Here is a 15,706-nt window from a genome sequence, read left to right on the forward strand (position 1 = left end):
ACTCACTCACTCACTCACTCACTCACACACATATACACACTCACTCACTCTCTCACTCACTCACTCACACACACACACACACACACACACACTCACTCACACACATATACACACACTCACACACATATACTCACTCACTCACTCACTCACTCACACACATATATACACTCACACACACACTCACTCACTCACACACACTCTCTCAGGGTAATTTTTATAAATGCAACTTTTATTTTCTCTTGTGGGCTATATGTAAACATCTTTTATGTGAAATATCTTATTCAAGTCAGTACTTAAAGGGTTAGTTCACCCAAAAATTAAAATTAGCTGTTGTTTTACTCACCCCCGAGGCATCCTATGTGTATATGACTTTCTTCTTTCAGACGAATCCAGTCAGAGTTATATTAAAAATTATCCTGGCTATTCCAAGCTCTATCATGGCATTTAGCGGGTGTTGCAGTGCTTCAGTCCAAAAGAAGTTAAATAAAAAGCTCCGGGGGGTGAACAAAGGCCTTCTGTAGCGAATCGATGCGTTTTTGTAAGAAAAATATCCATATTCAAAACATAATAATCACTTTAATCTAGCTTGCGCTCACTGTTGTACACGGAAGCAGTTCCGGGAGCATGACGTATGAGGTCAACGTTTATTAAAGATGGACGCTTTTTATTTAACTTCTTTTGGACTGAAGCACTGCAACACCCGCTGAGTGCCATGATAGAGCTTGGAATAGCCATCCCATATACACCTGGGATGCCTCGAGGGTGAGTAAAACTCACTAATTTTTGGGTAAACTAACCCTTTAATAAAACAATACCATGCATTTTGTATGATCCCTCTTATTTTGGTAAAATTAACATTTAGCAGATTCTGCAGGGGTATGTAAACTTTTGACCTCAACTGCACGTGATGTTAGTAACAGCAGACAGTGATAGGGTTCAGTGGTGTTGTGACTCACATCAGCGCCTGTGTTTCTCATGTGTGTTTGAAATTCGTAACTTATGTGTGTGTATAAACAAACTTGTGTGTGTGTTTCTCGTGTGTGTGTATCTGTGTGTTTCTCGTGTGTGTGTGTTTCTCATTTGTGTGTGTGTGTGTCTGTGTGTGTCTATCTGTGTGTGTGTGTGTGTGTATATCTCTGTGTTTGTGTGTGTCTGTGTGTGTCTATCTGTGTATGTGTATATCTCTGTGTTTGTGTGTGTCTGTATCTGTGTGTGTATCTCTGTGTGTGTTTCTCGTGTGTGTGTGTGTGTGTGTGTGTCTATCTCTGTGTGTGTGTGTGTGTTTCTCGTGTGTGTGTGTGTTTCTCGTGTGTGTGTGTGTTTCTCGTGTGTGTATCTGTGTGTGTATCTGTGTGTGTGTGTGTGTTTCTTGTGTGCTCTTGTGTGTGTGTGTTTCTCGTGTGCTCTTGTGTGTGTTTCTCGTGTGCTCTTGTGTGTGTGTGTGTTTCTCTTGTGTGTGTGTGTGTTTCTCTCGTGTGTGTGTGTGTGTGTGTGTGTTTCTCTTGTGTGTGTGTGTTTCTCGTGTGCTCTTGTGTGTGTGTTTCTCGTGTGTGTGTGTGTTTCTCTTGTGTGTGTGTGTGTGTGTTTCTCTTGTGTGTGTGTTTCGTGTGTGTGTGTGTTTCTCGTGTGTGTGTGTCTGTGTGTGTCTACCTGTGTGTGTGTGTGTGTGTATCTTTGTGTGTGTGTGTGTGTGTATCTTTGTGTGTGTGTGTGTGTGTATCTTTGTGTGTGTGTGTGTGTGTATCTTTGTGTGTGTGTGTGTGTGTATCTTTGTGTGTGTGTGTGTGTGTATCTTTGTGTGTGTGTGTGTGTGTATCTTTGTGTGTGTGTGTGTGTGTTTCTCGTGTGTGTGTGTCTGTGTGTGTCTATCTGTGTGTGTGTGTGTGTGTGTGTATATCTCTGTGTTTGTGTGTGTCTGTATCTGTGTGTGTATCTCTGTGTGTGTTTCTCGTGTGTGTGTGTGTGTGTCTATCTCTGTGTGTGTGTGTGTGTGTGTGTTTCTCTTGTGTGTGTGTGTTTCTCGTGTGTGTGTGTGTTTCTCGTGTGTGTGTGTGTGTGTGTGTGTGTGTATCTTTGTGTGTGTGTGTGTGTGTGTGTGTATCTTTGTGTGTGTGTGTGTGTGTGTGTGTATCTTTGTGTGTGTGTGTGTGTGTGTGTGTATCTTTGTGTGTGTGTGTGTGTGTGTGTGTATCTTTGTGTGTGTGTGTGTGTGTGTGTGTATCTTTGTGTGTGTGTGTGTGTGTGTGTGTATCTTTGTGTGTGTGTGTGTGTGTGTGTGTATCTTTGTGTGTGTGTGTGTGTGTGTGTGTATCTTTGTGTGTGTGTGTGTGTGTGTGTGTATCTTTGTGTGTGTGTGTGTGTGTGTGTGTATCTTTGTGTGTGTGTGTGTGTGTGTGTGTATCTTTGTGTGTGTGTGTGTTTCTCATGTGTGTGTGTGTGTGTGTGTGTGTGTGTGTGTTCCAGCTGTGGTCGTGGGGGGGATCGATATGATGTCTCAGGCTCTGGTTCTGGCTAAGAAGCCTCACGTGGTGATCGGTAAGAGCTTCTGTTCTCTTCTCGTCTCATCACTCTTCAGTCTTCAGTGGAGAGAAACGACTCGTTACTGTGTCGAATGTCGTCGTGCTGTGATTTGAATCAGATTGTGATTCGTTCTCTGTGACTCAGCGACTCCGGGACGTTTGATCGATCACCTGGAAAACACCAAAGGATTCAACCTGCGAGCGCTCAAGTATCTGGTGATGGACGAAGCTGACCGCATTCTCAACATGGACTTTGAGTCTGAGGTACACACACACACAGCTCTCAGCGTTTGACCAGCTGTGATGAATGCGGTTCAGCGTTTGTGCTGCTGATTGATCGATCAGTGACTCTTGCTGCAGGTCAGTAACTGTCACTGTGAACGAGTCGTTCGGGTCATTTGATCCAAAACACTGATTCACTTGGATCAATTAAACGGTTAGTTCTGTTTTATCCCCCATGAAAATAGTTGCAGTCAGAGGCAAAGTAACCAGTGATATTGATGCACCGATTGATTTAAAGTGAATCAGTACTCGCTAGTACCGACGCAATTCATTTGGTACCTTTAAAAGTAATGAGTTCGGTACCCAACCCTATCAGTAAGTGTTTAACCGCGGAAAGGTGTCAGTATAACAGCTTGTAAACAATGTCACGTAACCTCACATTTACCTGAAGAAAATAATATTAGTTGACCATACACTTGTTAGTCAGCTAGAAATGAACTCTGGAGAGGGGCATTTCGCTAAATATATGCACTATATCCATTATAATTTTTACTGTTCTTCAATATTTAATTGATGTTTGAATAAATCTATCAAGTTTTTATGACAGCCAACATTTAAATGTTTATATTTTTAAAAAAAACTAATTGCAGAAGAAATATAATTATGTAATTGTAAAGTTAGTATTATGATTTATTATTATAAAACTTCATTGAGTGGTAATGTAAGTGTTTGTATACAAATCAGTTCATTTTAACCCCTGATATTATGAAGTAGGACCAGCTGACTGTATGATGAAAATTTTACAGCATTAGTTGAGAGAGTTTTCCTTGAAAATTTGCTATGTACTGTACCTGATATACAGTGGGTACGGAAAGTATTCAGACCCCCTTAAATTTTTCACTCTTTGTTATATTGCAGCCATAAAATAATCAATATTGAATTGAATCAGAATCAAATTTAATCACAAAGTTTGTGTCAATACCCAGCCCTGATGTTAACATGAAGGGAATCTCTCTTCGTGAGAATGAGCTAGTTAGGTCTGTTTCTGAAGACGCGTGATATAATGTAATGATCACTGAAGGTCTAATAACACTGTGACTGAGGTGTGTCTTCACCTGTCGCTGCTCGTATCTGTTGTTGCTGGATTTAAGCTGTAATTAGGGATGCACGGTATTGGATTTTTGCCGATATCAGATATGCAGATATTTTTCAACTCATTTTGACCGATACCGATATATTTCCTTTTGTTTGGAAACAACACCAAGGGCTCTATCATACATCCGGCACAATGTGGCGCCAGGCGCGACGTCAGTGCTTTTTGCTAGTTTCAGCCCGACGCAGTTGTCATTTTCACGTCCTGCGCCACGTTGTTTAAATAGCAAATGCATTTGTGCCTCATGGGCGTGCTGGTCTGAAAACCAGGTGTGTTCAGGTGCATTGCTATTTTGAGGCAACTGAAATGGACTGCGCCACTGACCAACTAAAACCTGCTCTAAAGTCAATGGTGCAGTAGTTTTTTTGTTATTTAAAGAGCGCATTAGTATTAGGGATGGGCATTCCAAGCAAAAATTATATTCGAAAATCGCTGGGTATTATTTGATTATTATTCGAAAATCGCACCCCTCGTTCACATGCTGCACGCACAAACACCCATAGACAGAGAGAGACGGGATTCACGCTTTCAATCTTCAAAAACATATTAATACAATGTTATACATACCCAAATGACAGCATTTATTAACATAACGGTCCGTCGATTAGCATAAATCAACTGCTCATAAGGCTAGGACATTTCCATTCCAAAAAATGGAACCCCTAAAGGGAATAGATACGAGACGGGAGGAAAAATATACTTCAATATCTTCTGTCGCAGTTATATCGTTGGGTAATTACACTGTATATAAACTGCGGGCATCAGGGAGCCGCTATTAATATGCGAAGCATTGAAATTGCTTTTGAACGCGCACTTGCTTTTTACTTTCACTTTCGAGATTCGCGATCACACGTACGGAGCAGCACTCGCCAGTACTTACCACACATTTGACAAGATTAGGTGTTTGTCAGTGGTGCTCAGGATCTGTAAATCATTCGCCATCGTCCTCAGTCATCTCTCCTTACTCTGTTCATGTGGTAAGTGAAATCTTATGTACTGTAATGTAACAGGCTACCGCTAGCAAGCGGCTAACCGTGTCCCTTTAATCACTCCGTAGAACGTGTTATTTGTTTTCCGCACCTTTCTGAACACGGATTCAGCCACACCTCTAACCCAGTCGGGGGGTTTGTGGTCCGCACAGAGCTCTTATTTGACATCGTCCCAAGTTACTGTAACCGTCATATGCTACGCAAGTCTTTATTTTTTAAGACAATAATCGCACAACCTATTCGATTTTCTATAATTAAATCAACTAATTGAGTATTCTAAAATCGTGACCATCCCTAGGCACACAAGCATGCCAAATATTACAAATTAAATGATTACAATGTAAAAGATTATTAATGTGTAGACTACATAATGCCTACATGTCATAATGGGTAGTCATTGCATGTATCAGAATTAGGCTACCTATTGGCCGTAAACAGAAGGCGTAATTGGCATTTTAGATTTAAAGGTGCCATAGAATGGAAAACTGTATTTACCTTGGCATAGTTGAATAATAACAGTTCTGTGCGTGGAAATGACATACTGTGAGCCTCAAACGCCATTGTTTCCTCCTTCTCATGTAAATCTCGTGCATGCAAAAGACCACTGATAAACAGGCGAATCAGAACATAACACCGACTGTGACGTTACAGTCGGGATCACTAATAGTTACGCCCCCTACATTTGCATAAACCCGCCCATGTTCTACGCCAGCCGCACCTGCACAGCCGGATCATCAGAAGTTCTGCAGGTGTTGAAGAAACAAGCGAGGATAGTGAGCCTCAAACGCCATTGTTTCCTTCTCATGTAAATCTCGTGCATGCAAAAGACCACTGAAAACAGGCGAATCAGAACATAACACCGACTGTGACGTTACAGTCGGGATCACTAATAGTTACGCCCCCTACATTTGCATAAACCCGCCCATGTTCTACGCCAGCCGCACCTGCACAGCCGGATCATCAGAAGTTCTGCAGGTGTTGAAGAAACAAGCGAGGATAAACGTTATGATCCAGGCTGTGCAGGGGATGTGATGTGCAGGGATGGTTGGTGTCTGTATTCAGAAAGGTACGGAAAACAAATAACGTGTGTTCTAATAAAATAACGCCAGCCACTAAAGAGACATGGTTAGCTGCTTGCTAGCGGTAGCCTGTTACATTACAGTACATAAGATTTCACTTACCACATTGGATTGTGCAGGGATGGGTTGGTGTCTGTATTCAGAAAGGTACGGAAAACAAATAACGCGTGTTCTAATAAAATAACGCAAGCCACTAAAGGGACACGGTTAGCCGCTTGCTAGCGGTAGCCTGTTACATTACAGTACATAAGATTTCACTTACCACATAAACAGAGTAAGGAGAGATGACTGAGGATGATGGCGAATGGTTTACAGTTCCTGAGCACCACTGACAAGCATCTGATCTTGTCAAATGTGTAGTAAGTACTGCCGCTGTAGTTTACACAGAGCACATGCGATCGCAAATCTCCAAAGTGAAAGTAAAAAGCCATTGTGCATTCGAAAGCAGATTCAATGCCTCGCATATTAATAGCGGCTACCTGATGTCCGCACATTATATACAGTATAATTACCCAACGATATAACTGCGAGAGAAAGTATTGAAATATATATTTTCCCTGTGTTTCCTTCCTGCTGTGTGAGCTACTGAAATGAGCTGCACTGTGGAACAGCCAATCAGAGCAGAGCTCAACATTGTTATTCATGAGCCTTCCAAATAAGGTAAAAACAGAGCATTTCATTCTAGGGACAAATACCAGGGTTGTAAATGGACATGTAAAACTGTTCCTGGAGATTTTTTGCCCTTACCTAAGCCACAAACCTTCCATGTAGATATCAGAGAACAATTTAACAAATTGTATCAATGTATTCTATGGCACCTTTAAATAAACAATGACAAAGTTATTTTATAATGACCGTACAATGAAGATTTGAAAATAAATAAACTATATTCAATCGCTGTATTTTTTTCCAGAAAGATGCAGTGGTAACCTTAAAGGATTAGTTCACTTTCAAATGAAAATTTCCTGATAATTTACTCACCCCCATGTCATCCAAGATGTTTGCGTCTTTCTTTCTTCAGTCGGAAAGAAATGAAGGTTTTTGATGAAAACATTCCAGAATTATTCTCCTTATAGTGGACTTCAACGGCTACCAGACGGTTGAAGGGCAAAATTACAGTTTCAGAGCAGCTTCAAAGAGCTGTACACGATACCAGACGAGGAATAAGGGTCTTATCTAGAGAAACCATCGGCCATTTTCTAAAAAAAAGAAATGATATACTTTATAAACAGAAATGCGCGCCTTGCACTGCTCTGCTCTCCATGACTTCACGCAATATGTAATTATGTTGAAAAGGTCACGCTTGACTTAGGCGGAAGTACCGACTCAGTCAGTGTTTACAAATGTGTGTGTGTGTGTGGTTTGAGCTCAGTAATGTCGTTACAGTATCTGAACTGTGTGTGTGTGTGTGTGTGTGTGTGTGTGTTGTATCAATGTATTCTATGGCACATTTAAATAAACTATGACAAAGTTATTTTATAATGACCGTACAATGAAGATTTGAAAATAAATAAACTATATTCAATCGCTGTATTTTTTTCCAGAAAGATGCAGTGGTAACCTTAAAGGATTAGTTCACTTTCAAATTAAAATTTCCTGATAATTTACTCACCCCCATGTCATCCAAGATGTTTGCGTCTTTCTTTCTTCAGTCGGAAAGAAATGAAGGTTTTTGATGAAAACATTCCAGAATTATTCTCCTTATAGTGGACTTCAACGGCTACCAGACGGTTGAAGGTCAAAATTACAGTTTCAGAGCAGCTTCAAAGAGCTGTACACGATACCAGACGAGGAATAAGGGTCTTATCTAGAGAAACCATCGGCCATTTTCTAAAAAAAAGAAATGATATACTTTATAAACAGAAATGCGCGCCTTGCACTGCTCTGCTCTCCATGACTTCACGCAATATGTAATTACGTTGAAAAGGTCACGCTTGACTTAGGCGGAAGTACCGACTCAGTCAGTGTTTACAAATGTGTGTGTGTGTGTGGTTTGAGCTCAGTAATGTCGTCCCAGTATCTGAACTCTGTGTGTGTGTGTGTGTGTGTGTGTGTGGTTTGAGCTCAGTAATGTCGTTACAGTATCTGAACTGTGTGTGTGTGTGTGTGTGTGTGTGTGTGTTTCAGGTGGATAAGATCCTGAAGGTGATTCCTCGAGACAGACGCACCTTCCTGTTTTCGGCCACCATGACTAAAAAGGTACAAACCCACAGACTATGTTTTACAGTTTTTTATAAAACGGATAGTTCCAGTTCTTGATTCTGATTGGTTGAGCCGTGTTCGAAGCTGCTGTAAATTAGGCCCTGTCTTCACGAATGCAGGTGTTTTCAAAACCGCAGCTTTTTCTGTGCGGTCTGGCCGTTCGTCTACACGCAAGCGCAGCACCAGGTCACTGAAACCGAACGTTTCTGAAAACGCCTGCCAGGGTGAAGATTTTCAGAAACTCTGGTTGCAGTGTTATCGTGTAGACGGCGAAACCGGAGTTTTTGGCTTGTGCCGTCGGAGCCTGCGCTGTTATCTCCGCCTACTGAAGACTTTTTCAGGCTTCTGATTGGCCAACATGGCCTTACGGTTGAGATTATATCGCCACCTGTTGGTTTGGCATGATCTTGGCAGTGCTTTATAGCATGCGTTTTCATGTGGACAGAGATTTTTTTTTAAAACTGAAGAAGGAAAAACTGTTTATGAAAATGTCCGTGTACGTGTGGACATTAGGGCTGTCAAAATGACTGAAAAACTAAATTCGAATTTTCTACTTAATATTATCAATATTCAAATTATATTCAAATTTAAAAGGCATAATTTCAGTTAGGGGGAAAAAAGCTTTTGGCTTCTCTCCTGAGGCCACAAGAGGGCGCATCGAGCAAAATATTATGCACGGGTTTGAGCTCAGTAATGTCGTTACAGTATCTGAACTGTGTGTGTGTGTGTGTGTTTCAGGTGGATAAGATCCTGAAGGTGATTCCTCGAGACAGACGCACCTTCCTGTTTTCGGCCACCATGACTAAAAAGGTACAAACCCACAGACTATGTTCTACAGTTTTTTATAAAACGGATAGTTCCAGTTCTTGATTCTGATTGGTTGAGCCGTGTTCGAAGCTGCTGTAAATTAGGCCCTGTCTTCACGAATGCAGGTGTTTTCAAAACCGCAGCTTTTTCTGTGCGGTCTGGCCGTTCGTCCACACGCAAGCGCAGCAGCAGGTCACTGAAACCGAACGTTTCTGAAAACGCCTGCCAGGGTGAAGATTTTCAGAAGCTCTGGTTGCAGTGTTATCGTGTAGACGGCGAAACCGGAGTTTTTGGCTTGTGCCGTCGGAGCCTGCGCTGTTATCTCCGCCTACTGAAGACTTTTTTCAGGCTTCTGATTGGCCAACATGGCCTTACGGTTGAGATTATATCGCCACCTGTTGGTTTGGCATGATCTTGGCAGTGCTTTATAGCATGCGTTTTCATGTGGACAGAGATTTTTTTTAAAAACTGAAGAAGGAAAAACTGTTTATGAAAATGTCCGTGTACGTGTGGACATTAGGGCTGTCAAAATGACTGAAAAACTAAATTCGAATTTTCTACTTAATATTATCAATAGTCAAATTATATTCAAATTTAAAAGGCATAATTTCAGTTAGGGGGAAAAAAGCTTTTGGCTTCTCTCCTGAGGCCACAAGAGGGCGCATCGAGCAAAATATTATGCACGTTTCTTCAAAGTTTCTTCTTAAATATGTGTTCTGTGTGAACGGCTTGGTTTCGGTTTTGACGTAAACAACATCTCCGCATTGATTGTTCTCGTTTTCTGCAATATATTGAATGAACAACGCAGCAGCGCCGCACCCAGTGGCTTCAATGGACAGGCTAACAAAAGCATTATAATGCAACGGTACTTACAGCGTCGTCGCATCTCGTGCAGCACTGATAAGCTGCCTGACGGCTGACGCACACCTGAAATTCAAATGCAATGTTTTTGCGTTCAAATGTGGATTTTTTTTAATTTGACGAATATTTGAAATGCAGCCCTAGTGGACATGGCCTTACTCTACAAACACACACCTTTGTTTACGTCTGTGTGTTGCTCTGCAGCCACTTTGTAGCAACCACAACTGTTTCTGAGGAGCTACATTGTTTGGTGGAAGAATACTGTGTTTATTAATATCATTACACTTTATTATTTGCTTTATTTTATTTTGTAAAAACCTTGATACATATGTGGAATAACCGTTTTATCCACCTTTTTCTTCAACGTGGAAGTAAGCCTATGGGCAAGACTTCTGGTTCATTAGCTGCTATAGAGAAATAACGAGGAGAATAACACCGTGGCGTGAACGGTAAAACTGTTTGCATTATAAACCAGTGTGTTCATAAATAAGACAACACATTCAAATAATATGGTAAGACAGACCGATTTTCAGTGTCAAGCAGCAAAACGAGCGGTTCTGTACAGCTAAACATAGCTGGACGTGGATGAGACCGGAAGCCAGACACACAGAATTCACTAATCACCCATTTTTATGGGAAGAAGAAGCTGGATAAGTTATATAAAGCAGTTAGCCCCGTGGAGCTGTGGAGCCGTGGTTTACAGTGAATTTATAACAGCTAAGAGGGTTTTAGACTCTGCTTCACATCGTGCCTAACAATGCCCCTTAGCTGTTATAAATTCACTGTAAACCACGGCTTCACGGGGCTTTCCAGCGGTGCTCTTTCGCTCCTCCGTAAAAGCCCAGTTTCACGTGCAGATCAGTGAATCATGTAACGTGACTTTGGCTAAATGGGATGTGCTTGATGTGTTGAAGTGTATTAGATTTATTCATGGTTTTAAAAGTGCTACAGATAACTTGTGCTGTTATTCGCGTAAACCCTCGTCGGTCGTGTAATAAATGAAGGTAAAGAGTTGAGAATGAACATGCGTGTGTAACAGTAAATTGGATCCGTGCAGCTCTTAAAGTGACAGCAGCCTAATATTCCTGCTGCTGACTGTGTGCTTCATATTAATCAAACAACACAAGACAAGTTCTAAGTCACACACTGCTCTGGAGTGAAGGACCTTTGTAGCTTTAATAACCCTAACCCTAAGCCTTTAATAAGAAACAAGGAAAGTTTAATTCTTACTCAGACTATGCTGTTTTATTTTACATTTCTGTTAATGAGACTTGCATTAAAAAAACTTTTAAGCACAGTTTGTTACATTTGTATCTTTTTATTACATTTACGTCATTTGTCCTTTGCTTTGTTATTACTGACGGTTTAATTATTTTCAGTGATTTTGAGGACTGTTTGTTTGTTACTGATATCAGTTACGCTAATGCTCTGCTGTGGTGTTGAGAATTGTGTTGGAAAATGTCTCTAAATTGTAGATGTCATAGCAACCTCATTTACAGAAAATATATATTTAATATGCATCACTATCTTTAAATAAATCACTCATAATCATGTTAAATAATCGTGATTACAATATTGACCAAAATAATCATGATTATGATTTTTGCCCTAATCGAGATGCTTGCTGTTAGATTTGTGTGTGTTACACAGAGAATTGTGTTTTCTGAAACTGAAAACTGAGTCAGTGGCTGAGAATCAGTGTAAGGTTGTGCAGATCTGGTGTGTGCTTCTGCTGTTTGAGTTCAGCTCTCAGAAACTGTGTGACGAGTAAAGATTGTGTGTTTAAGCAGCTGAAAGTAGCTGTAAGCATCAGTGCAGCCCTGATTAAAGCAGCGGTTCTCTGTGTTTCAGGTGCAGAAGCTGCAGCGCGCGGCTCTACAGGATCCTGTTAAATGCACCGTTTCCTCCAAATACGCCACCGTCGACAAGCTGCAGCAGTATTACATCTTCATCCCGTCCAAGTACAAGGTTCTGTCTTTATTAAACTCTGACCCTGAGGAGAGTGCTGTCAGAGGATGTGTGTGATGGGAGCTTGTGTTTGTTCACAGGACTGTTATCTGGTCTCTATCCTGAATGAACTGGCTGGGAACTCTTTCATGGTTTTCTGCGGCACGTGTAATAACGCCCAGCGGGTGGCGCTCTTGCTCAGAAACCTGGGCATCACGGCCATCCCTCTCCACGGACAGATGAGTCAGGTACACACTCAGACCATCTGAATATTACTGGTCTAGACTGCACTGATTCAAATCTAGGGATGCTCCGAATGTTCCGCAACCGAAACTATTCGGCCGAAAATAGCAAAGAAAGATATACAAGCGAAAAGACTGAATAGATTGTACCGAACAATGACATTTTTGGTGACGCAATCAAATAGCAAGCAGCGTGGAGGGAGAGGCGCACACTCTTTATAACACAGCAAACATATCGGATTTAAAACTGTCAGAGAAAGACACACAAATCATCACAAGCACCGACAGCGAGAGACTGTTTAGCACTGCAGCGCATGTCTTCCATGAGACGAGGAAGGGTTACCGTATGAGGATTGAAATCACCAAATGGCCTTAAACAACTACTAAATAATCTGCAGAATGTTATGTTTTCTAATGCACGCATGAATTGCTTGTATTCTGACAGCACAAGCTCGTTAGCCAGGGTTTAAATCCTGCGCTGAAACAGTGTTAATCGTCAGTTGCTCAGTAACATTTGATGAATTTTTACACGGCTAGGGCTGCCACTAATGACTATTTTTATTTCGATTAATCTATCGACTAATTTATCAATTGATCGTTAATTATTGATCGTGAGGTTAATCTAAATGATTAATTTCCTACCAAAAAAATCAACAATTTTACTTAAGAATATTTTATTAAACTATATTGATTAAACCAAATGAAATCCAAAAGTAAAGTTACACAGAGAATTGTGTTTTCTGAAACTGAAAACTGAGTCAGTGGCTGAGAATCAGTGTAAGGTTGTGCAGATCTGGTGTGTGCTTCTGCTGTTTGAGTTCAGCTCTCAGAAACTGTGTGACGAGTAAAGATTGTGTGTTTAAGCAGCTGAAAGTAGCTGTAAGCATCAGTGCAGCCCTGATTAAAGCAGCGGTTCTCTGTGTTTCAGGTGCAGAAGCTGCAGCGCGCGGCTCTACAGGATCCTGTTAAATGCACCGTTTCCTCCAAATACGCCACCGTCGACAAGCTGCAGCAGTATTACATCTTCATCCCGTCCAAGTACAAGGTTCTGTCTTTATTAAACTCTGACCCTGAGGAGAGTGCTGTCAGAGGATGTGTGTGATGGGAGCTTGTGTTTGTTCACAGGACTGTTATCTGGTCTCTATCCTGAATGAACTGGCTGGGAACTCTTTCATGGTTTTCTGCGGCACGTGTAATAACGCCCAGCGGGTGGCGCTCTTGCTCAGAAACCTGGGCATCACGGCCATCCCTCTCCACGGACAGATGAGTCAGGTACACACTCAGACCATCTGAATATTACTGGTCTAGACTGCACTGATTCAAATCTAGGGATGCTCCGAATGTTCCGCAACCGAAACTATTCGGCCGAAAATAGCAAAGAAAGATATACAAGCGAAAAGACTGAATAGATTGTACCGAACAATGACATTTTTGGTGACGCAATCAAATAGCAAGCAGCGTAGAGTGAGAGGCACACACTCTTTATAACACAGCAAACATATCGGATTTAAAACTGTCAGAGAAAGACACACAAATCATCACAAGCACCGACAGCGAGAGACTGTTTAGCACTGCAGCGCATGTCTTCCATGAGACGAGGAAGGGTTACCGTATGAGGATTGAAATCACCAAATGGCCTTAAACAACTACTAAATAATCTGCAGAATGTTATGTTTTCTAATGCACGCATGAATTGCTTGTATTCTGACAGCACAAGCTCGTTAGCCAGGGTTTAAATCCTGCGCTGAAACAGTGTTAATCGTCAGTTGCTCAGTAACATTTGATGAATTTTTACACGGCTAGGGCTGCCACTAATGACTATTTTTATTTCGATTAATCTATCGACTAATTTATCAATTGATCGTTAATTATTGATCGTGAGGTTAATCTAAATGATTAATTTCCTACCAAAAAAATCAACAATTTTACTTAAGAATATTTTATTAAACTATATTGATTAAACCAAATGAAATCCAAAAGTAAACAAGTAAAGTGCAGCATAGAGTGCAAGAAGCAGGTGTCCGTCTCAGAGTCCACCTCACAGAGTTCAGTATTATAGAGTAAGAATGACTACATGTCCAGCTGCTGTAGTCTACTAATAACAACATTATAAAGAAAAAAAAGATAGATATATATATTTTTAAAAATAAAATCAATTAATTGGAGATGCTTTTGATTATTAAAATGTAATGGAACCATTCAAGTGGAATCCAGAAAATAACGGAAAACAGAATTTGGTAAAGATAAAACTGTAAAACTCAATTAATTAGACAGGCTTTTTGATTAATACAATTTAAATTAACCATTAAAACGGAGTATAAAAAAATGAAAATGGAAAAAACTGAATTTGGGAATAAAACAGATTTCATAGTGCCCTATAATTATAATTAGTTTTTTTGTGGTAATAAAAATAGATGTAAGTGAACAATAACCTTTAAAATTACTTAAAATACATAAATAATAGCAATGAGGCAATAATAATTAGTTCAAATTTGGTTTAATATTGACCAAGCTTCATTTAATTCAAATGTTCACTTAATCTTTAATATTTGGCCATTTCTTTAGGACAGAAATGCTATAGCCACTAATTATAAGAATATGTGGACATCACACCGTGTAAACTCAGAGTGAGGGTTCGAGCTTTTATTCTGAAACCGTGATGTATTCTCCTGTGTTTGCGTAGATTTATAAATGATTTATCTTACAAATCTGATGAAATGGTGCACGCTGCGTTCCCAGATGAAGGTTATAATAAACCCAAACTCACAACAACATGCAGAGATGCAGTTTGAGACGCTCCACACACGTGTGAATGATAACAGTTCCTGTGGAGCTACTGTGACGCATGCACTTAACCTACACGCATGTAAATAATTAAAGCGCATACGACGAATCGTGAAAGCCCTAAATGTGACAATGTGATGACAAACATGATAAACATCTTCCCAAATTCATAATAAGAATAATGTCGACTAGAATGTTGTTTTGTAATTGATTTTTTCTTTGAAAAGCAAGACAAAACCGTAAAAAGCACATTCTGGCTATTTAATTTATGCAATGCTGAAAAAATTTGCTAAATATATGGGGGAAAATGCAAAAAAAAGGTGTTCGGAATTCGGTCTTCGGCCCAGTGTTTCATTTTGTTCGGTTCTGGCTTCAGCCAAGTATTTTAGTTTCGGTGCATCCCTATTGAGAACATGCTGTCAAAATGTCGAGGATTTTTAAAAATCGAATAGTCGAATAAAATCGACGAATCGTGAAAGCCCTAAATGTGACAATGTGATGACAAACATGACAAACATCTTCCCAAATTCATAATAAGAATAATGTCGACTAGAATGTTAAAAAATGTTCAGTGTTAAATATTTTTTAATTGTTCCAAGGTGAACACACACACGCTTTACTCTGCTGTGATAAAATCAGATTCAAGCCTGAATGCAGAGCGCCCAAACACTTATAGAGGATGATTTCAGCTCAATATTTTTTTCTTTAATATTTTACAGATATTTTTCTAAATATGAATCTCTAAATTTATAATCTGCAATACCACTGTGTAACCACTAGATGGCTGTATAGCCCTATATATAAATACATATAAACCATTAGCTGCAGTGCAGAGTGAGAACGTAAGACATAAAGCACATTACTTATATTAGGTTTGGATATATTTTCAGACATTATTAAA

General features: G+C 40.2%; 1 protein-coding gene across 1 annotated transcript in view; it reads left to right on the plus strand.

Moving 5' to 3' along the window:
- The window catches only part of LOC107574926 (probable ATP-dependent RNA helicase DDX47), a gene marked incomplete at its 5' end in the record, with an annotated part of 37,229 nt that extends 25,072 nt beyond the window's left edge, over positions 1-12,157 (plus strand). Inside the window, 5 exons of the mRNA XM_016261349.1 lie at positions 2,464-2,535; positions 2,665-2,783; positions 8,090-8,161; positions 11,684-11,800; positions 11,881-12,157. Coding sequence (XP_016116835.1) covers positions 2,464-2,535; positions 2,665-2,783; positions 8,090-8,161; positions 11,684-11,800; positions 11,881-12,048 — 548 coding nt within the window. The remainder of the gene's footprint in view (positions 1-2,463; positions 2,536-2,664; positions 2,784-8,089; positions 8,162-11,683; positions 11,801-11,880) is intronic.
- Positions 12,158-15,706: the final 3,549 nt, after the last annotated feature.

The sequence above is a fragment of the Sinocyclocheilus grahami genome, unplaced genomic scaffold (assembly GCF_001515645.1).
Source record: "Sinocyclocheilus grahami isolate Dianchi unplaced genomic scaffold, SAMN03320097.WGS_v1.1 scaffold2392.1, whole genome shotgun sequence".
Taxonomy (NCBI): Eukaryota; Metazoa; Chordata; class Actinopteri; order Cypriniformes; family Cyprinidae; genus Sinocyclocheilus; species Sinocyclocheilus grahami.